This window comes from Bubalus kerabau, chromosome 3 (genome assembly GCF_029407905.1).
Source record: "Bubalus kerabau isolate K-KA32 ecotype Philippines breed swamp buffalo chromosome 3, PCC_UOA_SB_1v2, whole genome shotgun sequence".
Taxonomy (NCBI): domain Eukaryota; kingdom Metazoa; phylum Chordata; class Mammalia; order Artiodactyla; family Bovidae; genus Bubalus; species Bubalus kerabau.
This window is the reverse complement of record NC_073626.1, coordinates 179,828,227-179,851,678: the sequence shown is the minus strand read 5'-3', so window position 1 is coordinate 179,851,678 and position 23,452 is coordinate 179,828,227. Positions and strand designations below refer to the sequence as shown.

At 57.1% G+C, this 23,452-nt stretch overlaps 2 protein-coding genes across 3 annotated transcripts; both read left to right on the top strand.

The window, feature by feature from the left end:
• The first annotated feature begins 370 nt into the window (after positions 1-370).
• Positions 371-11,303, top strand: TMEM222 (transmembrane protein 222). 2 transcript variants are annotated; one of them, XM_055574005.1, is made up of 6 exons: positions 371-650; positions 5,936-6,020; positions 7,298-7,329; positions 8,823-8,919; positions 9,020-9,141; positions 10,235-11,303. In XM_055574005.1, exons 1-6 carry the CDS (start codon positions 454-456, stop codon positions 10,320-10,322), a joined length of 621 nt encoding a protein of 206 aa, XP_055429980.1. In that variant the 5' UTR covers positions 371-453; the 3' UTR covers positions 10,323-11,303. The 2 variants fall into 2 exon arrangements, with proteins under 2 accessions (XP_055429980.1, XP_055429979.1); XM_055574004.1 differs by having other exon boundaries at positions 383-650; positions 9,020-9,150.
• Positions 11,304-16,676: 5,373 nt separating this feature from the next.
• On the top strand, positions 16,677-23,378 carry SYTL1 (synaptotagmin like 1). The gene is given in 14 exon segments (XM_055574003.1): positions 16,677-16,867; positions 17,840-18,039; positions 18,188-18,260; positions 18,336-18,381; positions 18,807-18,888; positions 19,501-19,604; positions 19,768-19,881; positions 20,095-20,261; positions 20,529-20,625; positions 21,180-21,338; positions 21,615-21,693; positions 21,812-21,911; positions 22,737-22,942; positions 23,152-23,378. Coding segments are annotated over 14 exon segments (1,758 nt in total). The 3' UTR covers positions 23,292-23,378.
• Positions 23,379-23,452: the final 74 nt, after the last annotated feature.

Genomic DNA, 23,452 nt, shown 5'->3' with positions numbered 1-23,452 from the left:
TCCCAGGTGGCGCTAGAGGTAAAGAACCCGACTGCCAATGCAGGAGACATGAGACGTGGGTTCGATCCCCTGGTCGGGAAGAGCCTCTGGAGGACGGCATGGCAACAATTTTCGCATGTCTAACCAGTTTGTGGGGATTAAAAACAATGTATGTCAGGCGCGGGGCACCTAAGGAGCGCTCAATAAGTAGAGACTGCACCACACCTCTCAGAAACCCTCAGCGTACTGAATTACTGAGTGCTTAGTGAAGCTCACGCACTAGACTGCGGGAATGCCCTCAGGCAGCGCCTCGCCGCAGGCGCAACGGCGCGGCGCTGTTGGGCGCCGGGCCCAGAGGGACGCGGCTCCTATTCCCGGGGGGAAACCCAAGCCGGGCGGACCCCATCTCCGGGAAGTGACGCCACCCAGCGAGCGGCACTGGAGCAGGGGCTGGGCGGGTAGGGCGCACGCAGCATGGCGGAAGCGGAAGGGAGTTCGCCGCTCCTGTTGCCGCCGCCGCTGCCTCCCCCGCTCGGGATGGCGGAAGTGGAGGCGCCGACGGCGGCCGAGACGGACAAGAAGCAACTTAGCGGTGCTGGCAGCGGCGCCATGGACGTGGAGCGGAGCCGCTTTCCCTACTGCGTGGTGTGGACGCCCATCCCGGTGCTCACGTGAGTCTTCTCTGGCATTCGGCCAGGACAGAGAGAGATGGGCCGGCGCGTTGTCCTCCGGCGGCCCCGGGCCAGCCTCCGGGCCCAGAGCGCAGCAAAGCCTTCCCGAGGGGCCGGGGTTCATCAGTACCCCGCCACCCGCGTGTTGCCAGTGGTGCTGACGGGTGGGACGGGCTCCTCGCTCTCGTTACACCTGGTTTGATATGAGAGACAGTTGTTGACCGTGGAGAGGTTCAGAGGCTGGGAAGCTCAGGACCTGTGGGCGTACAGAAAAGGGGCCCCTTGACTTAGTGTGAGAGAGACATCTTCATTCATTCACTGGCTTATTCATTCATTAAACAGACGATTACTGGTCACTTCCTGTACGCAAGACATCCTGCTGGGTCCGGAGGCCCAGAATGGAAGTTTGGTTGGGACCACACTGACTCCTGGGATGTCGTCATTGGAAGGCCCCCAGAAATATGACCACACCATCTCTGTTGCAAAGCGCGTTTAGGTCCCAGGCAGTCTGCCCACCAGACCAAAGTTATTTCTATAGCATCAGATCAGCCTTTGTCAGAAAAGAAAGCAAGTGCTCCAGAAAGTGCTGGCGCCTGGTACCAAGGAGCCGCGGGGTTAGGGAGGTAGGAAGCTGGTTTGCCCTGGTGCTTCAGCCCTGACAACTGATGATAACCATTACCCACCGTGCTGGACACTTGGCTAAGCTCTCTTACACTCATTTTCTCTGAATTTCACAGCCACTTTCTGAGGTAGGAATTATAGTCTCAGATGATGGATCTCTACCATTAAATGTCTTGATCAGGTTCACACAATAGTAAGCAAAGCCATGCCCAACACTGTTTTCTGACTTGCTTTCTTGACCACATCCTGTTCCCTCTCACCTGATGGAATAGACTTATTTGTTCCCTGTATCAGAAGCAGCCAGGTGGTATGGAGAACGGATCATTTTTGTCCTTATATGTTTCTGATTCTGAAATGAGCTCTTTTTCTTAAGTCTTGCATCATGTTAAAATACTTCCATTGTTTCTGTTTCAAATGCTTTTGCATTTGTTTAAGAATGTCCAAGTCTGAGTCCTTTAAAAATAAAAATATTTAAGAAAGTATTTTCATTGATTAACTCAATATTCCTTTTAACACACCTGCTCAGTGAGTCCTGTGTGCCTAGAATAGTTCTAGGTGATAAGAATATACAGTGGTGAGTAAAGCAGGTATGATCCTGGCTCTCACAGAGTTAAATCATGGTGGAAGGAGATAGGCAGTAAACAGGTGAACTATAAAAGAACTGATAGTGATTAGTGCTATGAAGAAAGCAAAATGTTAATGTGAGAATAAGTGGGAGGGAATGTAATGGTTTTGCTAAAAATTGTGTTGTTATCCCAAGATCTCTTTGGTTTTCCCCTGTTCTCAAAAAAACTTTTGCAGAGTCCTCTGCTCTTCAGACATCTGGTAGCAACGTTGAGTGGAAGCACCACAGTCCCCAGTCATCGGGGCCAGAAGCAGCGCACACTCCGTTTCTATGCAGATCTGTGTACAGGTGTTCATAAGATGAATCTAGTGCCCCTGTCAGAGGGCTCATGTTCCCATCACAGGACTCGCTCTCCAGCAGAAGAGAGAGAGGTGGACCAGTGTGTGCCTTATGGTGATTGCTGACCTCAGGTGCAGAGCTAGAAATGGATAAGGCACAAGGGACTGTCATTGATTTTGGAGAGGCAGGATCAGAGAGGAGGCAACTGAATCCAGAGATCTGTCTGTCCCCTCAGAACTGTTGATGCTTCTGCATGGAAAGCCTGATAACAGCTATGGCTACTACACAAAACAGCAAAGAGTAGATACTTACTCTGTTCTGGGCTCTGTTCTAAACATTTATATTCACTGTCTCATTCAGTCCTCACATCAACCTAAGGAAACAAATACTATCACCCCCATTTTCTAGATGAGGAAACAAAGGCTTTGAAGCCAGCATAGGGCTTTTTCCATTGAAATACTCCACCTTACTAGGTAGAGGTCCAGGGTCAGTAACTCATTCATTCAATAAGCAGATCTTGAGGCCCTTTTACATACTAGGTCTGAATATACGGTAGTCCACAAAGCAGCTTTGGAGCTTGCCTTCATGGAGGTTCCAGACTGACAAACACTTTGAGAGTTTCTTCTCTGGGGCTTCCCCAGGCGCAGGCGCTGTCACTGTCTCTAGTCTTTATTCTGACCTCCAGCGCAGCCATCGTATGTGGAGTACTGGTCAAAGCCATACCTTTGCCCCAACCAGATGAAAGAAATTGAGGGGAAGAGGGGGAGAGGAATCTCGAGATTAGGGTCTGAGAGGTCTGAGGCCTTTCCCGTAATCCTGAGTGTCCGTGCTGTGGCCACTATGAATCTTCAGCAACTTATACACCAGTCCAGCCAGTCATATAGCAATTGTTCATTGTACACCTCATGATAACTGCATCAAGCAACTACCAAGTGCATGGACGTGTCAGGCATTTTGCAAGCATATCCTATTTGATCCTCACAGTTACGCCACACTGAGGCACTGCCATTAGCGTTCACCTCTCACTGAGAGATGGGAGTGAGTGCCTGCCCAAAACGCAGTCCAGACTCCACCCAGGTCTGACCTCAGAGCCTGACTCCACTCTTAAATGCAGGACATTCACTCATTCAGCATATAGTCAATGACTGCTTGGCTTCAGTCATGTGCCAGGCACTGCCTGTGGGCTACTCTAATACTGAAGAGAAAATCCCTGCTCTCTGGGAGTTTACATGCTAGTGGGGAAAGACAGGGGCTTTCCAGGTGGCACTAGTGGTAAAGAACCTGCTTCCCATTGCAGAAGACATAGAGATGTGGGTTCGATCCCTGGGTCTGGAAGATCTCCTGGAGAAGGAGATAACCCACTCCATATTCTTGCCTGGAGAATCCCGTGGACAGGGGAGCCTGGCAGGCTACAGTCCATAGCGTCGCAGACACGACTGTGAGACATGACTGAGGCAACTTAGCACACAGGCACGGGGAAAGACAGTGACCGTATCAGTGAACCAGGTAATCTGAGATTGTAGTAGATACTATGAAGAAATTAAAGCAGAGTAATGGGATCTGGGGTACCTGGGGTTGTGTGTGGCTACTTTAGAAGGCATCAACAAGGAAAACCTCCAAAGTTGATGCTTGAGCTGAGGCATCAATGATAAGAAGCAACCAGCTATTCGAAGCTCTAGAAGACAGTTTGGGATGAAAGCCAAAGCAAAAAAAAACAAAAAAAGCATTGAGGTGGGAGGACTTGGAGTGTTTGATGAACCAGAAGTGGGCAGTGTAGCTAGAGAAAAGAGTGAGGTGGCATCAGAGGATAAGCAAGACGAGACTATTGGAAGGAGTTTGGAGTATAAGCCTAACAGGAAGCCTTCAATGAATGTCAAAGCAAGGGAATGACGGGATCTGGATTACGTTCTTAAAAGACCACTTGGGAATTCCCTGGTGGTCCAGTGGTTAGGATTGAGGCTTTTCACTGTGGGGGCCTGGGTTCAATCTCTGGTCCCGGAACTAAGATCCCTCAAGCCATGTGACAGCAAAAAAATTTAGAACAGATCACTCGGTCCCCACCGTCCTTTCAGGTCCTCAAGCCGCAGCCCAGAAGTGCTCCATTCTGTTGTCATAAAACCACCCAGTTTCTTTTGAGAGATCTTGTGAAGCCATCTGCTTCTCACCACCCCACCAGTACTCTGCTCGGGATCACTGTCACCTCTTGCCAGTGTTCCAGAAGAGCCTCTGAACTCCTGTCCTCCCATTCTCCAGGCACAGGCAGCGCTTTGCTGCCTTTGGAGTTCTGCTTTCTGCCTCTTGACATCCTGTCCTTTCACAGGTCTGGGTTAAAGGTCACCTCCTCTGTAACGTCCTGGCCCCACATAATTGTTTCCTGGGGCTGCATCTCTAGGCTTTGCCTCCACCTCTCCAGCAGGCAGCCTTAAAATCACACTTGGCTGCTGGCCCTGTGAGGCCGTTTTTTTGCCCCCTGTAAGTCCTTAAACTGATCAGTCTCTCTACCATTTAGTTCCTGTGGAGCCATGGTTCTCAGGCTGAAGACAGATCTGGAGTTCCTATGTGTTTTGCATATAGGGGTCCTACTGAGATTTGGGTTTTTGTAAATGCCTGTGACTTGGAAAAGTTTGAACTCTCAATTCCTGTGATACACTGTGCTTTTGTCCGGATCTCTACCACATTCTTCATCAGTTCCTCAGAGGAAGCTTCTGAACTACCCCCACCCAACACACATACACACACACATATATATTGGTTTAAATGCTCCCCCCTACTTGTCTAAAAATAACTTTTTATTGAGATATAAGATATAGCATAAAGGGTACAAATCTTAAGTGTATGGGTCAGTGAAGTCTGCATATGTGTGCGCTCACGTCACCCAGGTCAAGAAAGGACATTTTTAGTATCCAGGGGAGCTCCCTTGTGCCTGTCAGTTCTGCAGAAATAACCCATCTTCTCCCTCCAGCACAATAGATTAGTTTTGCCTTTTCTTGAACTTTACTTAAACAGAATACTATGCATGCATTTTTGTGTGAGATTTCGTTTACTCTGCTTATGTCTGTGAAGATCTGTGTTGTGCGTAACAGTTTATTCTTTCTCGTTGTTACCTGCTATTCCACTGTGTGACTATACCCCAGTCTACTTACCCGTTTTCTTATTGTTGGACATTTAGCTTATTTCTGGTTTTTAATCAACTTTACTGTGGTATAATCACATACGATAAGGTGCATGCACTTAAGTGTGCAGTTCAGTGAGGATTGACAGATGTTTTTTCTAGCTATGTGTTTTTCTTCTTCTAAAAATTTTCTTTTTCTTTTTTCCTGCTATTTTTTAATAAAGGTGCCATGAATGTTCTTGTCCACAGCTTTGGTGGACACTGGCACCAAAGGTTTGCTTTTGTGGGGTGTATACTCTGGAGTGGAGTTGCTGAGGTAGAGGGTATAGTGCCCATTTGCAAAAGCTGTAGAAATGGCTTATACTCCCAGCAGCAGTGAAGGAGCATTCCTGTTGCTCCGCGTCCGCACCTCACTCAGTGTTACTGTCCTTGAGTTAAGCTGTGTTGTGGGCACGCGGATTCCCCACTCTGTTAGTTGTCTGCACTGGCCTCTCTTCCCTACTCCCCCGCCCCTCACACCACCCTCATGGGCACTCGTCACATGTATTATACTCATCTGCTCTCAAGCCGGATGGAGTGTCCCAGCTCTGTCTGACCAGCTAAAAGACTCCCCTGAGCTCTGCCCTTCCATGTCCTTCTTTCTCACAGGTGGTTTTTCCCCATCATCGGCCACATGGGCATCTGCACATCCACAGGAGTCATTCGGGACTTTGCTGGCCCCTACTTTGTGTCGGTGAGTTCCCCGTTCTGCCTGCTCTGGAGGGCTCTGAGGCTCCTGTGGAAGGCTGGCCTATCTTGCCAGCAGACAGCCTTCCTGTGTCCCCAGTATCCAGAGAGTGCAGCTGCCCCGCAGTCCTGGCCCTGGCCCTCTGCTCCCCACCAGTATTTTGACCCCTTTTCCCCTTCTCTTGCCTCCAGGACAGGCCGGGAGGGCAGTGTGGCCAGAAGGAGTCTTAAGTAACTGACCCAGCCCTTGGCCCACCCCAGGGGTACCAAGACATGGGTAGGGGTTAGAGGCAAGAGTGGAGAGTCAGACCATCCTGGAACTACATCTCTGGACCTTCAGAAGGTGGGAGTCACAAGGTGGGGGCACATGGGAGGCTGACATGGTTCCCTGGGTGTGGCCATGGAGAAGAAGGGGCAGGCCTTCTAGAATGAACCAGCTGTGTTCTCAGGTCTGCTCCCCGGAGCTGGGCCCAAGTTAGGGGCAGTGAGCTTGCTCCAGATAAGCAGGCAGCATCCTGCCTATTTCAAGGTTGCAGCTTCTTCTCCATCAGAAACTAGACGAACGAGTGTGACAGTACCAACCTGTCTGATTCATATTTATCATGATCTCTAACACCACAGAGGTCTTTCCTACCCCTTACTTTCAGTGTCATACACGTTGATGAGAATTCATCTCTGACCAGCTCTGTGAGCAGATGCTAAACCCAGACTCTATCCCTGTGCAACTCCTGCACTCCGCATCTTGTGCGGCAGGTCTAGGACTCGGCTATAACATCTCCCTCAAAGGAGGCCTCTTGAGACCCAAACTCTATGTCCCCCCGCAACCCACCCCACGTCCTGCTCCGGCTGCAGTCACACTGCCAGGCTCCGTGTGGGCCACTACTGTCGAGTCAGGAGGTCAGAGGGTGTCTTCATTCATACTATCAAGGAAACCACCTCCCTGTGGGCAAAGACCAGAGACTGCCCAGAGAACCTGGAGAAAACCAGGCCCAGAGAGGGTGAGAGAATTACCTGGGAGCCACAGGGAGGGGCAGTCATGCCTGTACCCCGAGTGTCTGGCCTCTGGGCACAGGGCTGTGTGCCCTCCTGCCGCATCGCCTTCACGCAGGAAAGCTGCTGCAAGCACTTGAGATACCCCACCAGCTCCAGAGCAGGGCCCTCGCCCCGCCTCGTGCCCACCCCACATACTTCCTTCTAAGTCGCAACACTTCCACCACCAAACTAGGCCTGTCTTTCTGGCTGGATGCAGGCTCCCCACTGACCTCTGCTCTTGTCACCCAACAGGAAGACAACATGGCCTTTGGGAAACCTGCCAAGTAAGTGACGAACATGCGTGTGACTGGCCCTGGAGCCAGGTTCCTCTGCCTGGAACAGCAGGCCAGGCCTTCTGGGGCATAGCAGGAGCCAGCAGCCTGAGGAGGGGTTGAGGGGGGCGCAGCCAGAGTCCACCAGAGGGTCTGGCCTTGGACCACACATCTCCTGCTCCGTTCCCTGGCCGGGTTCTTTACCCACAGGCCTTCTAGGCCTTGCCTCAGCCCTGCAAGGTCGTGTTCTCAGCTGCGTCAGAAAGGTGAGGGAAAGAAGGAAAAGGTGAGAAATGGAAAGGAGGTGGCAGAACTGGAACTTGCACGCAGGTCTGTCTCCCTCCAAACCTAGACCCTTTCTCCTGCCCCTCAGGGAACAAACACACCATTTAAGGTGTAAGGGAGGCGTTGTTTAGAACTCTGCTGGAAAGTTTTGGTTGGAGAGAATGAAAGCAAATTTAGGCCCTCCTGGAGTATTGCTAGTTTGCATGGGGTTTGGGGACCTCAGTTTTTCTGTCTGGGGGCCTGTCTCTTGTGGCCTGGAGACAGCGCTTCAGTCATCGGTCTGCTCAGGAGAGCATCAGGTGCCCTGTTGCCCGAGGCAGCGTCCAGGAGGGTGGAGCCCTGGAGGAGTGGGTGTCCCGCACAGCACCGGCAGCCAGGAGCGGGGCTCCCAAGCCCTGCTGGCGTCCTCAGGGGCCTCTGGCCTGGGTGTCTGCTGCTAGCCCACTCTTCAGCAGGAGTCGGAAGGGCTCCGGGCACCCGTTTCCAAGCAGGAACCACCGAGCAGCCCAAGTCCCCAGACCACATCCCCAGACGGTGGTGGTTTCTCTCCGGTCCAGTCTGTAGGCTCTGTCAAGCCACTCCCCACACAGCAGCCAGAGGGCGCTCGAGCTCCCAGTGCCCCCTCCTGAGAGACCCTGTGGGCCGACCCCCAGCTTGAGGGTCCTGAGTTTTAAGCTCCACCAGCTGTTCTCCTACTTACCCTAGCCTCCCGAGTGAGGCGATGAGGGGAAAGATGGATAAACGCCTCAGGAGGACATTCAGGTCCCCAGACATGGCCCCCTGCCTCCCGCCTCGGCGTCCAGCCTCCCTCACCCTGTTCCTCCCTCCGAACCCTCCAGCAGTGCCCAGTGTCTTCATTCCTGTATGCACCGCACAGTGTCGTGCCCCTTCCTCCCTTCAGACTGTTCCCTCTGCCTGGAACGTCCACTCCCCACTCCGTGCCTGGCTGCTGCCTCCTGTTTCACACTGGACTCAAGTGTTCACACTCACCTCCCCCCAAGGAAGCCTCTCACACCCCCACTGAGTGAGCCTGTGTCCTCCGCAGGATCTGCGAAGCCGCGGCATGTCACACTGTTCAGCTGCCAGCTGCGTGGCTCTCTCCCTGGACCTGGCTCACCCCTGTAGCCTCCGTGCCCGCTCAGGGCCCCGCACGGAGCAGGTGTCAGGGGACACTCGTGGAGCTGAGCCAGTGCCCAGAACGCCCTCTTCCCCCCTCTCAGGTACTGGAAACTGGACCCTGCTCAGGTCTACGCCAGTGGGCCCAACGCGTGGGACACCGCTGTGCATGACGCCTCTGAGGAGTACAAGCACCGCATGGTAGGTGGGCCACCCCTGGGGGCGGGAAGCAGGGTGGGAGGGCGCCCCCTGCCCCTCACGCCCCCAGCCCGGCCTGACCCAGCCCTCCCCGCATCTCCAGCACAACCTCTGCTGTGACAACTGCCACTCGCACGTGGCCTTGGCCCTGAACCTGATGCGCTACAGCAACAGCACCAACTGGAACATGGTGACGCTCTGCTTCTTCTGCCTGCTCTACGGGAAGTACGTCAGGTGAGCCCCCGGGGCTGCGCTTCCACAGATCCCCCCAGGGCCACGCATCCCAGAAGGGCAGCTTCTGGGGCCCAGCAGGGCCAAGCAGGCGCTGATGGGAGCCGCGGAGGTTCTGGAACAACTAGCTGAGCTGGCTGAGGGGCGTGCCATCCGAGGCCGGCTCTGTCCCCTGCTCATGGTGAGATCTCGGGGAGTGGCCCTGACCTCTCTTAAGTGGCACCTGCCCTTTGGTAAAACGGAGATAAAGATGCTGACTCCTCGGGGATGCTGCGTGTGTGCAGAGCCCTGTGCTCAGGTCAAGGGAACCAGGTAGACCCTCGTCCCCTCCCAGCTTCTCTTGCCAGAGGCAGGGTTCTGGGCGAGTGGGCCCCCCGTGGTGGCCTGGGAAGCCCTTTGAAGCCACGACGCCATGACTGTGAGGTAGCACAGGCCGTAGTCACGATTCACAGGTGGAGGGAGCTTGGAGAGGTAGAGTGACCCACCCACAGGGCCCCAGCACGCACCTGGGCTAGCCTGACCGCCCCTCCAGGCTTCCCTCCAGCTGCACTCATGGTTCAGAGCTTCTGAAGGAGGTTCTTTTCAGAAGAATCTTTTGGTCCAAAAGGTCCCCTGGGAAGCCCTTAACTGCGGTCACACAGAGCCTGGGACAGAGCCGGGGTTGAACCCGGGACCCTGACTCCAGCCACAGCCCTGTGCTGACTCTCGCTAGCCCCTCCCCACCTCGTAGGCTGTCTGCACCACACAGACTAACGACTTCCTGGTTCTCTTGCCAGAGACCCCTTCCCAGACACAGGAGCCATTGTGGATGGAGTCAGGAAGGCCCAGAGGGTGGGCCTGTCTTCCTGTACCCACCCAGTAAGGTGTCCCATCGCCAGGCGCCTGGAACGGCGGCCGCCTGGGATGGGAGCTGGTGGGCCTCCATAGTGGACCAGTCCCTCAGTTGACCAAGTTCAGGGCTGAGAGGGTGGGTCTGGGAGCTTCCTGGGGAGAGCAGCCCCATCTGGGTGTGCAGGTGGACGGTGTTCCGAGCCGCATACCCACTCCCCAGGCCCCTGCAGCCCACGCTGTCCTCTCTCTCCACCAGCGTCGGCGCCTTCGTGAAGACCTGGCTGCCTTTTGTCCTTCTCCTGGGCATCATCCTGACCATCAGCTTGGTCTTCAACCTGCGGTGATGGCCGCTCCGTGGCCCTGGGCCCACCCAGCTCCTGAGGAGGCAGCCGCCACCCCCCTTTTCGTCCCAGATTGATTGTCCTCGCCCTGAAAGGCAGGGATGGGCCTGGTGGGTTTGACCCGGGGTCTGGGCTAGGTGGGACGGAGTAAAAGGCTGAGGGTGCGCTTGGGGCAGAGGCATTTGCATTTTGTGCCTAACCGATCGCTCTGAAGCTCCTGGACCCCTCCATCCCAGGCTCATGACCCCCATCCTCGAGGCACCCTTTGTTCATCTGTCGGAAAAGCCTTAGTTTCCCTCTGCAGCTGGGCTCCCTCTGCCTCAGCCCAGTGCCTGGCTGGGGGGAGAAGGGCATTTGGACCCACCAGCCAGGGCAGCCTTGGGGCCAGAGCTGCGCTTGAAGCCCATTCTCCTGCCAGGGCTCTGGTCCCGGGATGAGGGCACCCTGAGAAATCTCCGTGAGCTCGGCGCCCCGGGGCCTGCCTTCTCCACTGGCCACTGGAATGGCCCAGCAGGACTGACGGCCCCCCAGATGTTTGTCAGAAGCTGCCCTTGGGGTGCTTTGGGCCCCACTGCGGGCAGCCTCCAGCCCATGCAGCTCTCTCTTCCCACTCTCCCAGGGCCTGCAAGCCCTTGGGCCTATCTTCCCCTGCAGTTTGGGGCCTGGGCTCCCCCAACCAGGCTGGAGAAAGGAGTGATATATCCAGGGTGACCCCTGCAGATCAGAGCAGTGTCACAAAGCTTGGCCTCAGCCCCAGGTGTGGACTTGACACTGGTGACTGGACGACCTCCAAGATGTTGCAGGGGTGGCTGGTACAGCCAGCGCCAGCAGAGGGCTGAAGGGGAGCTGTTTCTGCCCGCCTCCCACGGCTCCCCCTTCTCTCCAAGATGTGGACGGGCCCGTGCCGCCCCCCCTCACCTCTGCTCCACAGATTCCTTTGTGCGAGCCTCCCTGGACAGGACAATAAAGAGTTTTAACTCCAGACCAGGCCTTGCCCTTGTTTTCTCCCTTTGGTGGTCCCTGGGTTCACTGAAGATGTGAGCTCCCTTCAGCTCGTCTTCTGGGTGAACTTGGGTTCCTCTGCCCCCAGCAAGGGGTCTGGTTGCAGAAGACATGGCTGTGTCTGGAGCTTAGAGTCAGCGTCCCTCGGGTGTATCCCGCTCGGAGCCTGAGCTATGGAGGTTCCTCATCACGCCTCATCCACCACCCCGAAGCTGTCTCCCTGAGGCAGGCGGATAGTGAAACCCCTCCCACATTCCCTTTTGGAAGGAACTTGGCGGTGGGATTGGAGGTCAGTGCAGGGCTGACCCCAGGGGCCAGGCCACTGCCCAGCTCCGTGGCGCCTCTACTTGTCATGGCCTTCGGGGCCCTGCAGTCTCACTCTGCATCCTGGTCTCCACTGAAACAGGGTAGCGCCCACTCTTGACACCTGCCTGCTTCTGGTCCTCTGCTTTCCACCTGTTGAAGTCATGCCCTTCCCAGCTTGAAAGCCACTCCTTGGCAAAGTCTTTCCTAATCTTGTGCGATGCCAGGTGTCACTTTAGTTCAGCTAGCAAAAGATTGGTCTCTGAATCCTGAAATCCCAAGGATGGCCCTCCGGGCCCTGGATCAGGTGTCCGTCAGCTCACCCCAGACCCTACAGTGTTGCGGTTTGCAAGCCTGGGGGTTCCCCGGGTTAGGGTGGTGCCACCTCCCCTCTTAAGAGCTATTCCATTTTCAAAAATCTGTTTTGTGTACTGGGGTCCACCTAAGGTTTGGGGTTAGGTTCTGATACAGAGGACACAGCGGCAGAATGGACAGGAACGTTTTCGGGCCTGCTTTCACACAGGCCGTGTGGTGATGGACCTAAACAGGTGTCATAAAAACCACTGACAGTTCCTAAGTGCTGATAAAGTATGTCATTTACCCTCACCTCAGCCCCATGAGGGTACATGCTGTCATCCCCATCTGAAGATTAAAAAGAGAAGGGATTCCCTGGTGGTCCAGTGGTTAAGAATCTGCCTTGTAATGCAGGGGATGTGGGTTTGATCCCTGGTCAGGGAACTAAGATCCCATATGCCGCAGGGCAACTAAGCCCTTGTGCTCTGGAGCCCATGCAACCCCAAGGAATGATCCTGTGTGCCCCAACTAAGACCCGAGACAGCCAAAATAAAATTTAAAATATATATTTTTTAAAAAGCACAGAGAAGTGATGTGATTTGCTCAAGGTCACAGAGGTAGGAAGCGTGGAACCACGTTCAAAGGCAGCAACTGGGCTCCAGAGCCCCCCATTTGGAACCACCCTGCGAGGTGGCCCCACTGGAGCACAGGAGGGCAGGTGAGGAGGGGCTGTCCCTGACAAAAAGGGAGAATGGACTCTGGAGGCAAGAGAAAGGGACCTCCTTAAGACAGTCCTATGAGACGGCTGCCATTGTCCGTTTCATAAAGGGATAGAGAGACGCTTACAGAGATTGTCATTGATCCAAGGCCACGGGAGCCATGCGGCAGAGCCAGAATTTTAACCGAGGTCCAGGGCCTCTTAGCCAGGAGTTGCCTGGAGACCAGCCGCAGTGCAGAGGCGCTGAGTGGCGGCGGGTGGGGAAAGAATTCTGCAGTTCAGCTGGGAGCACACGTGGACCAGGTGGGGGGCGGGCGGGGGGTGTTGAAGGACAGGAAACAGCGCCTGTAGGTAGGGCTCTAAGGATGTAGGACACTCAAAGCCAGGCAGGGGTCCTGAGGGTCAGGCCGAGGGGCCGGGCAGCCCAAAGGAGGATGGACCGCCTTGGGAGATGATAAGACTCGGCTGGGCAGGCTTGGAGCAGATTTGTTAAAAGGGTCAGAGGGTTCCCCTGGCTGTCTGCTGGCACCTTCCAAAGCTGAGGAATGACTCAAAAAAGGGCCCTCTGACAGCTGGGCGATAAAGGGCTGGGGGTAGTGCTGAGGGTGGAGGCCAGGAGGCAAGGGGGAGTAGGCTTCCGAAAGACTGGACAGGAACGGAAACCTGGCCAGTGGGACAGCGGTGGAGGTGGGGGACAGATGGCAAAGAGCGGGCAGCCGGGGAATGGCAGCAAGCGTCATTGGGGCCAGGACAGGAGAGCTGGCCACAGAAGTGGAAACTTGGAAACAGGAGGTTAGAGATGGGGAGGGTACAGAGGAGTTGGGGCTGAGAAGAAAGGAGAGTCACAGATACTAGGATAGGAGATCAGAAAGAGGAAGAAAGTATAGAAGCCAGAACAGACAGCAAAGTTTGATGCCTTCCAGGGTGATAGCCGACAGGTGGAGTGTTAGAGAAGCATCCTTGGGTGGAGCCAGGACAGAATAATGGGCAAGGTTGAGGGTGCTGCTGGCCACTCGCCTTCCATTTGGGGAGATTTGGCAGAGGAGGCCAGCATCAAAGTGACGGGTCCCATAGTGGACATTCAATGGCTGTTGCATCTACCCATGCATATACATGCTTATTAAGGGCCTGTAGGGATCTCATTGCACTCTAGTGAGACCCATCTGAGGAGGGATTATTATCCCCATTTAATAGATACGGGTAACAGCACTTCCTGGGAAGCATGTGTGAACGCTGAGGGACAGCGGTTGGGGCTTATGTTGGCCAGAGGACACCTGGTAACCGTGCCAACTGGTTCCAAGCACTTCCATCTCCCTTAGAGGCTCTTAAGGCTCTGCAGCCTGTACTTTGCATAGGAGGAAATTGCAGCTCAGAGTGGTTGAGACCTGCTAAAGGTCACACAGCAGCAGAGCAGGAACTCTTCGGGGTTATCTGGCTGCCGTGTGCAATCCTTCCACTGCCCTTGTTCTCAGAAAGGTTTCTAACTTTGCTTTCAAAGCAAGTTTCTATCAGCTCCTTAGTGGGCGGGATGGGGCTGCAACCCATTCTATGGAAGGGGCAGCAGAGGCTTTGAGGGGTGAGAGCCAGCTCGGGTTACAGGAGCCACAGAGGAAGTCTGCCTAGGAGCTGGAGCCAAGCCCGGGGCCTCTCCCACTGACCAGATCAGCTCTGGGTTTGCTGAAAGCCACAGCTGCACCCCTGGGGAGCCAGGAGTCCAGGCCCGGTTTTGCATCGGGCCCTGTGAGAAGGTGTTTCCTCCTCCTCAGTGGGGCAGCTGCTTTGCTGGGCTGCGGTTGAGTCAGCCTTAGGCCCTCACTGCTCTCCTGGTCCCTGAACTTGACTGCCAGGAAGCCGGGGTTACCCCACAAAGGCGTCCCCTCCATTCTGGACCCCTACAGGTAATACACCTTGGGCCGGGGGTCCCCTGCCTGTGCCCAGAGCGGGGGCACTTCCACCTGGCATCCTGAGCCCCCTCTAGGATCTCGGGGTGTAGGGGGGAGGTGGAACGCGTCTGGGACTGGAGCAACCAGACAAATGGACAGACGCTTAAGCTGACCAATGGGTCTGTCCCATGAGGTCGGAACCGTGGGGAGGGCTGGATGCTGGATTCTGCCTCTGGGACCAGAAGGGACTGCAGGGAGGGGGCGCTGCTTGGGACCCTGGACTCAGCAGCCCACAGCCCAGCCCTCAACCTCAGGACCAGGGTAGAGTCAATTCCGCAGACCATCCCTCTGCCTCCACGCTCATACACACACTGGGTAGCCCCCAGGGCACCAGGGTACACACCGCCACACACAGCCCCATCATACACACACAGGCGCACATCCCACCGCGCTGTCACCAGAAAGTCACAGAACACACCACACAGACAGGCCCCTGTGCAGCAGCACACAGTGACATGATGCCCAGAGACACATGCAGCTACAAAACTCACACCACAAAACATACAGGCTCCCAGATGCACGGTATGCAGACGCCTGCCAAGAGCAGACATTCACAGCAACACCAGGTAACCCAGGGGCTCCCACGCCAGGCCCCAGAAGCGCCCCGAACCCTGCATCTGCAACACCCCGGACTTGCACACGGTAGACGTTCAGGAAATGCTGTTGGCGTGGGCACAGGCATTTCCACAGCGTCATACAGGACACCTGATTGAGACACCCACCCACCCCCCAGGGAGGGTGGGGCAGGGGCTTGCTCGACGGGCTCGCTGACTCAGCTGGGAGGGCACAGATTGCGGCAAAGCCAGGGCCTGCCTACAGAGCACCCTCTCCCCACCCTGGCCCTGCCTGGTGCCCCGGGAGGGAAGGGACTGGCGGGGCAGTGGGAGTGGAGAGACCACCCCGGCCCGTGGGCTCAGGCCCGGCCACGGGCCCCTTGCCACGTCCACACACCCCCTGGGGCTGCCCAGGTGTTTTCCTTCCGGAGTCACCATGGTACTCGAGCTGCTTTGCAGCACTCAGCCTCCACGGCCAGGACCCCAGCCAAATACAGGCCGGGGCGTGGGGATCCCATGAGGTCAGAGTAGAGGGGCCTAGGGCCTCTGGGTCAGGGTGCAGGGCTGGCAGCAGGGGTATCCCTGGGCTGGAGGCCGCAGGGGGAGTGGGTGTCGCGGTTACCTCCGGGGAGGAAGTTGGGCTGTGGGCTGGGGAGGAGGTTGCCTCAGACAGGAAGGCCCACTGGGCCAGGACAGGGTGGGGGTGAAGGGTGGAGGGGAGGGACCCAGGTAGGGGGATTCCCAGGGCAGGGGGCCAAGCAGATATGTGTGTGAGCCTGTGTTTCCCAAGCCAGATATGTGTCTGGCTGCATGTGTGTGTGTGTGTGTGTGTATTCCCCATGTGTGTGCAGCTGCATTTCTGCATTTAACTAGTCAAACACTTACCGACTATCTGTCGTGTGCACAATTCTGGCTTTAGGGGTGAGGCCCTGGTCTCTCTAGCTTCAAGGCCACAATCCAGTTTCAGGGGTGCAGTATGTGTGTGCAAAAGTCTGTGTGATTTGTAAGTATCTAGGGACACGCCTTTGTCCCCAGACTTACCCTTGTGCAAGTGAAGCCATCTGTGGTCCTTGTCGCCCTTGTGTGCTCTTGCCTGTGTGCAGATGTAAGAATATGTGAGGTACAGCTCTTGGTCTGCACATAGATCTGGGTCTATGACTGCCTAGGGCCCTTTATGTGGGACCAGGTATCGTGTGCCTGTTTTTATACAAGGGTCAGTGTGCATGTGTGACCAGGTGTACTTCTCAGTGGGGGTAAGTGTATCTACATGTATCAGTGAGTACACATATGTCTCTGTACATGTCTTAGAGTGTGTCCCTGAGTATGTTCATGGGCCTCTGTAAGCGTGTATCCATGAGTGCCTGTCATGCCGCCTTGATCTCAGCCTTCCTGGGCTTGTACCCTGCCCACCACAGGGGTGTATATTTGGGCAGAAAAGGGCATCTGGCTCCAGGATGTGCCTTGTACAGGGGCAAGGCCTGACCTGACCCTTGGTCTGCCCCCAGGGAGCCGCGTGTGCCCAGCCTGGGCACTGGCCCGGCTGATGCCCCAGAGGGGCCATCCAGCTCCAGAGGAGCTCTAGTCCCTGCCTGGCCTCCTCATGGCACGTGAGCCAGAGCCCGAGGCCGACGGGCTCCTGGATCTCAGCTTCCTGACAGAGGAGGAGCAGGAGGCCATTGCCGAGGTCCTGAAGCGAGATGCCCGCCTGCGCCAGCTGGAGGAGGGACGGATCAGGTAAGGCAGAACAAGGGGAGCCCGGGAAGGGGCTCCGGCCTTGGGAGGCTCAGGTGGCCCCCACCCTGTCCCTTCAAGGTGCAGCCTGTCAGATATCTCAGTAGGCTTTGCTTTTGCTCCCTGGTCTACTTGGCCCTTGGCCCGCTCAGCTCATCACCTCTCCCAGCGTGGCTGCATCTGCTCCCTTGCCAGCCTCCCTGCCTGCAGGCTCGCCCTTTCGGGCCCACCCGCCATGCTGCAGCCAGAACTCTCCAGATCTACTCTTGGTATCCACTCCTGAAACCTCACACGGTTCCTCAGCATCCCGTCAGGGACAAGCTCCGCATCGTGGTCCACAAGGCCCCCCTGGTTGGTCTCTGTCAGCCTCTCACATCTCACCTTCCACCAGGAAACCCCACCCCCCGACGCACAGACTCAAAGTGTAGCGCTGCAGCCGCTCAGTTGCTCCACAGCCCCTGGACACACCCTGCACTTCTGGGCCGTTCCTCGTGCCTGGAAGAAGCAGTGAAGGGGAGCACCGTCAGTAGTGTCTGGGGACGCACAGACACCTCCTAGCTTATAACTTGGACCTCCCCAGCACCGCTCTCCTCATCTGTAAAATGGGGTTAAGGAGCCTACTTCATAGAGTTAGGAAGGGTTATACACAGTCATTTAATGAAGAATAAATATTTTCCTTCTCTACCTGGAGAACTGAATTTGTCCTGGGTAAGAAATTCAAATGCCACCAAATGCTCTCCAGGATTCTCAAAGGCAAAGCTGATCCTCTTACATATATATGACTCCTACCTCACTGTAGTGTCCTGGTTTATTCCAGACTCAGTTCCCCACCAACCTGAGCACCTCCAAAGCAGGGATCAAGTCTGATTTACTGTTATATCCCTGGCCCCAGGTACAGAGCCTGCCACACAGAGTGGGTGGCGAGAATGTTTGGTTGCATAAGTGGTGACCGCCATGTCCTCCCCCATCCTCCAGCAAGCTCCGGGCATCACTGGCAGACCCTGGGCAGCTGAAGATCCTAACTGGGGACTGGTTCCAGGAAGCACGCTTCCAGCGGCACCACCACGCCCACTTCGGCTCTGACCTGGTCCGAGCTTCTATCCGCAGAAAGAAGGGCTGCAGGAGTGAGAGGAGCTCCCCAGAGGGGGCAGGCCTTGTGCAGCCCAGCTCACTGGGTATGTGCGGACAAGGAGATGGGGCCCCTGGTACTATGTGACTCTGGGTGGGCACCACCTCTCCATGGGCTGTGGGGAGTGGGTGGGTATCTCCAAGGACCAGACATCCCAGGAGCAGGGGTTCACAGAACGTCTCACCTGGGTGCAGGAGACCAGGCTGGAGGCAGCGATGTGGAGGCCGAGGCTGCAGGGAAAGAGACTGAAGAGGCCCTGGAGCCCAGGTGAGGAGGCGTGGCAGGCAGTGGCGGGTACCTCCCAGTCGGCCCATCCCTGACTACACCTCTCCCTCCTCCCAGGCTCTCCGTAGACGAGGGCCCCCAAGAGAGGTTCATTGAGGCCGAGGTGAGCAATGAGTGACTCAGCGGGCTAACGAGTGCATGTACAGAGTCTCTGGAGGGGAGGTGGAGTGTACTAGGGAAAGAACCCAGCCTGCGAATTAATTGGGAGACCCTGGGCTAGGCCTCTGTCCTCCTCTGTCACATGGGGCTGTGGACCCAGCCTCCAAGGGATGGGGTGGGGGACAGAGCTGGGCAAGATCCAAGACTCAGATGCCACCAGTGGGGACCTTGGGAGTCAGGCAGGAGAGGCCCTGAAGTGTGAAGGGGCGTGAGGTAAAAGGGCCAGACTGGTCCTGCAGCTGGTTACTGGCTTGGCCGTGAGGGTGGTGTAAAATCTGGAGCTGAAGCCTCTGACCTCTGACCCCATCATAACCTCTGACCCCTTCACCACCAGTCCCCACTGTGACTTCTACCCCTTGCTTCTTTCAGGGACCGGATGTCCCCTCACCATGTGTCTCCAAAAAGCCTTCAGAGCAGGAGGAGGAGCCCCAAGCCCAAGATGACCGGGAAGGTGTGTGTTCAAAGCACCAGGAGGCTGGGGGATCAGAGACAGCTCTGTGTGCGCTGTGCTTAGTCGCCCAGTCGTGTCTGACCCTTGCGACCCCATGGACTGTAGCCCACCAGGCTCTTCTGTCCATGGGAATTCTCCAGGCAAGAATCCTGGAGTGGGTTGCCATGCCCTTCTCCAGGGGATCTTCCCAACCCAAGGATCAAACCCTGGTCTCCTGCATTGCAGGCGGGTTCTTTACCATGTGATCTTCCCTGCTGGCTCAGATGGTAAAGAGTTTGCCTGCAATGAAGGAGACATGGGTTCGATCCCTGGGTCAGGAAGATCCCCTGGAGAAGAATGGTAACCCACTCCAATATTCTTGCCTAGAAAACCCATGGACAGGGGAGTCTGGCAGGCTACAGTCCAGGGAAGCCCAGAGACAGCTATAAGTGACCCCCTGTTTTCACCTTTCTCCTCCTGTTTTGGGGGCGGGGAGGCGTGGTCTCCACAGGCGACCGCAGGGCAGCCCTGGGCCTGAACCTGGCTGGTAAACCAGTCCCTCCAAATTTGCTCAGGGGCGGGCTGGCGGGCGGGCAGGGGAGGGGCTCGCTGAGCAGCTTGTGCCCCTCCCAGCCCCTGACCTGGGGCACCCTCTGGTCGTCGCCGGAGAGGAGGCGGACCCGGAGATGCAGCCGCCGTCGATGGGAGAGGAGGAGCCGCAGACCCCGCCTACCCAGGTAGGCGGGAGCGGCCCGCGGCTGCTCTCAAGACCCGGAGCGGATTCCGGGCGGGGAGCGCCTCTGCCCGAGGCTGCGAGCTGTGCGGGACCAGGAAAAGCCGCGGGAGGAGCAAGGGGTACGGGGGCGCCCCGGTCACTTAGTCACTTACTCCCCTCCTGAGACTCAGGCGGCGTCTGAGATGCTGGAGAATGGGGAAGAGACCCCGGGGCCCGACCCCTCGTTCGACCGCATGCTCAGCAGCAGCTCCTCCATGTCCAGCCTCAACTCCTCCACGGTGAGGGGGTGAGGGAAAGAGTCTGGGGGTGGGGGTGGGGACACCTCCTTTCCCCGCATCCCAACACACAACCCCTGCATAACCCCTCCCTCGACCTCACTTCCCCCCATCCCCCGCCATTCCCGCGATCTGAACCCTCGGCGCTCCCTCAGCTTCCCCAGGCCCGACGTGAGCCCTAGTCCCCAGCTCTGACCTCCCACCCTCGGTCCGCAGCTGAGCGGCAGCCAGATGAGCCTGTCCGGGGAGCCGGAGGCGGGCGCGGTGCAGGTGCGCGGCTCCGTGAACTTCGCCCTGCGCTACGAGCCGGGAGCCGCCGAGCTGCGCGTGCACGTGATCCAGTGCCAGGGCCTGGCCGCTGCACGGCGCCGCCGCTCCGACCCGTGAGTGCCCGACCCCGCGAAGCTGAGGGGCTAAGGGGGCCGCGCTCTCCGCCCAACCCCGCCGCTTTTCTTGGCCTCAGTTTCCTCATCTGCAAAATGGGAATAACCTTCTTGGGAGACGCAGGCGTTGGGTGATTTAACTCCTATAAAGCGCGGCACGAGGCCTGCCACGCGTTCCAGGCTGTGGCTAGAGCAGGTGCTGCAAGGAGCTGGAAGGGTAAAGGGCCCCCTCCCTTTTACCTTCGTTCCTCACCTCCCCCGCTCCAGCTACGTCAAAAGCTACCTCCTCCCGGATAAGCAGAGCAAGCGCAAGACAACAGTGAAGAAAAGGAATCTGAACCCGGTCTTCAACGAGATTCTCCGGGTGAGGTTTCGGCGACGGGGCGGGCCCCATTAATGAACCGAACCCCCGCCCCTTCCTGCGGGGGTAGGGGGGCAGGGGCAGACATGGTACTTGCACTCCTGGTCGCTCCAATCCTCTATTCTGCGGGAGGAACGGCTAGGAGGCCCTCGCATTAACTTACCCTCCGGCATATCGGTCTAGAGGTGGGCACAGCGCTAGTCCAGACCCTCATTTACCCCGTCTGGGGCTCCCCGGGATTCCTTCCAGCAAGGAGCGTGGTAGGATAAGGCCCAGCGAACACTCCGACAGCTCTGAGGCCGCGGTCTCGACGCTGCTCCATTTCAGTGCACCGCTTTCCCTCATAGCTCAGTTGGTAAATCATCTGCCTGCAGTGCAGGAGACCAGGGTTCGATTCCTGGGTCGGGAAGATCCCCTGGGAGAAGGAAATGGCAATCCACTCCAGTATTCTTTCCTGGAGAATCCCATGGGCAGAGGAGCCTGGCGGGCACAGTTCATGGGATCGCAAGAGTCGGACACGATTGAGCGACTTCGCTTTCTTTCTTTCCCGTCCCCAGTACTCTGTCCCGCAGAGGGAGCTCCGGGGCCGCGTGTTGAGCCTGTCCGTGTGGCACCGCGAAAGCCTGGGTCGCAACATCTTTCTGGGAGAAGTCGAAGTGCCCCTGGACACGTGGGACTGGGACTCAGAGCCCACCTGGCTCCCCCTGCAGCCCCGAGTGAGCAGCTGGCCCGCGTGGGGAGACCCCGGCCCAGATCTCCCGCCTTTACCCCACCGGGCTTTCCCCTAGTCCCCTTCGCCCTCGAAACCTTAAGGCCCCAGGCAGAGGTCTGGTCTCCGACCGCTGGTGCCTGGGTGGCTCTCGGATTCCCTAGGCGGTTCTCTCGGAGCCCCGCCCCGAGACCCCGCTCCATAGACACGCCCCACCAATGTCCGGGGACCCGTCTTTCCCTAGGTCCTGGTCCCCAGCCCCTGACAAGCCCGCCTCTCACAGGTCCCGCCGTCTCCCGACGACTTTCCCAACCGCGGGCTGCTCTCTCTGTCCCTCAAGTACCTCCCCGCTGGTTCCGAGGGTGAGTGGCCGCCCCAGAGGGTCAAGCCAGAAGGGCCTTGAGAGGAGGGGAACCCGGGTCCCACAAGGGTGAGGGGACGCTGTCCCTGGGGCAGGGCCTGAGCAGAGTCTCTCCGCAGGCCCGGGACTGCCCCCGAGCGGGGAGCTGCACTTCTGGGTGAAGGAGGTTCAGGATCTCATCCCTTTGCGCTCAGGGTCCCCGGATACTTTCGTACAATGGTGAGGGGCATCGCCACTTCCCGGCTTCCCTTCTTTTCTCCAGCAATGGAGCGCCCCTGTCTTCAACATGCACCGCCCCTGTCTTCAATCAACATGCACCCGCTCTTGATTACCCGCCCCCCCCCCCCCCCACCGGGCTTTGACCACTGAGCAGGGGTGGAGGGGACTGCTTGCGCAAACGCCTGGAGTCAGGAGAGTGAGGACTCTTTCCAGCAGCTGCATTCCAGTGACTGGCGCTTATAGGACTTGTTGGAGAGCTGAGACTGAGACCTGGCAGGTCTCGGGGGCCAACCTATGGAAGACCTGGAAAACCAGGTTGTGAGGCTTGGTCCTTGCAGTTCAGTGGTTTTCAAAGTAAGCACCGGAGGAATTCTAGGGGTGCCTGCATCTGCTGCCCCACCCTCAGAGAGTAAAACAGAGGCAGGCCCCAGTGAGGTTCTGAGCTCCCAGCCCTGATTCAACCAGAGGCTTTGGTTTCCCTTTAGGTTTTGTACTTCTGAGTAATATTTTGTCTTGCAGAAAGAGCTCCAAGCGCCTGCTTTAGAAAAGTCTGGAAATCACTTCTGGGTGGTCTTGAAGGTGACTGAGCTGAGGAGCAGCAGACAGGCATTTCAGGGACTTTACTCTGGGGTCCTGTGGATAGGAGTTGTAATTTTTAAAGGCAGGAGATCGAAGTAAAGGTCCCAGCAAGGGTTTGAGGCCGGTTCTCAGGCAGGAACCAGAGGACATGGACATTGCAAGGGAGTGTGGGTAGGACTCGGTGACTGGTGGGTGCTGGGGAGTGTGAGGGGGTGGCCACTTGACGTCAGCCCACCTCCCTCACAGCTCAGTGCTGCCTGATGACAGCCGGGCCAGCCGCCAGCGGACAAGGGTGGTGCGACGCAGCCTCAACCCCATGTTCAATCACACCATGGTCTATGATGGCTTTGGGCCTGCTGACCTGCGCCAGGCCTGTGCGGAGCTCTCCCTCTGGGACCATGGGGCCCTGGGCAGCCGCCAGCTGGGGGGCACACGCCTCAGCCTGGGCACCGGTGAGTGGGGCAGAGCCCCGAGGGGACCTGATGCTAAGAGGCCAGGGCTCAGTGTGTGGCCTTGGGCAGGTCTCTGTCCTTTCCTGAGCTTGGTGTCCACTGAGAACTGGGGGGGTGACGGTGCATGACCAGGGACCAGTGTTCCTTGGGATCTGGGGTGTCCAACGTGACCATGCCTTCCATCCCTTTCCCCCGCCCACTGCATCCAGGCAGCAGCTACGGGCTCCAGGTGCCCTGGATGGACTCCACACCTGAGGAGAGGCAGCTGTGGCAAACCCTCCTGGAGCGGCCATGCGAGTGGGTGGATGGCCTTCTGCCCCTCAGAACCAACCTGGCCCCCAGGACATAGCTGCCCTACATGCTATACAAAACCCTTCTTTTGGGATCCCCATCTCAGGGCCTGCCCTTGGCTAAAAAATAAAGTTTATTCTGAGGGTAACAAGGGGCTGATGTCTGCCTGGGATGGGGGAGGGGGGTGGTGGTGAAAGTGAAGGGGGCCAGAGGAAGGAA

What these genes read in the sequence shown, in the direction of transcription:
- TMEM222 (XM_055574004.1), top strand. Translation starts at nt 454, where the DNA reads ATGGCGGAAGCGGAAGGGAGTTCGCCGCTCCTGTTGCCGCCGCCGCTG. An exon ending in GCCTTTGGGAAACCTGCCAA is followed by an intron (nt 7,330 to 8,822) that starts GTAAGTGACGAA and finishes CCCCCCTCTCAG; the next exon opens with GTACTGGAAACTGGACCCTG. An exon ending in CTCTACGGGAAGTACGTCAG is followed by an intron (nt 9,151 to 10,234) that starts GTGAGCCCCCGG and finishes TCTCTCCACCAG; the next exon opens with CGTCGGCGCCTTCGTGAAGA.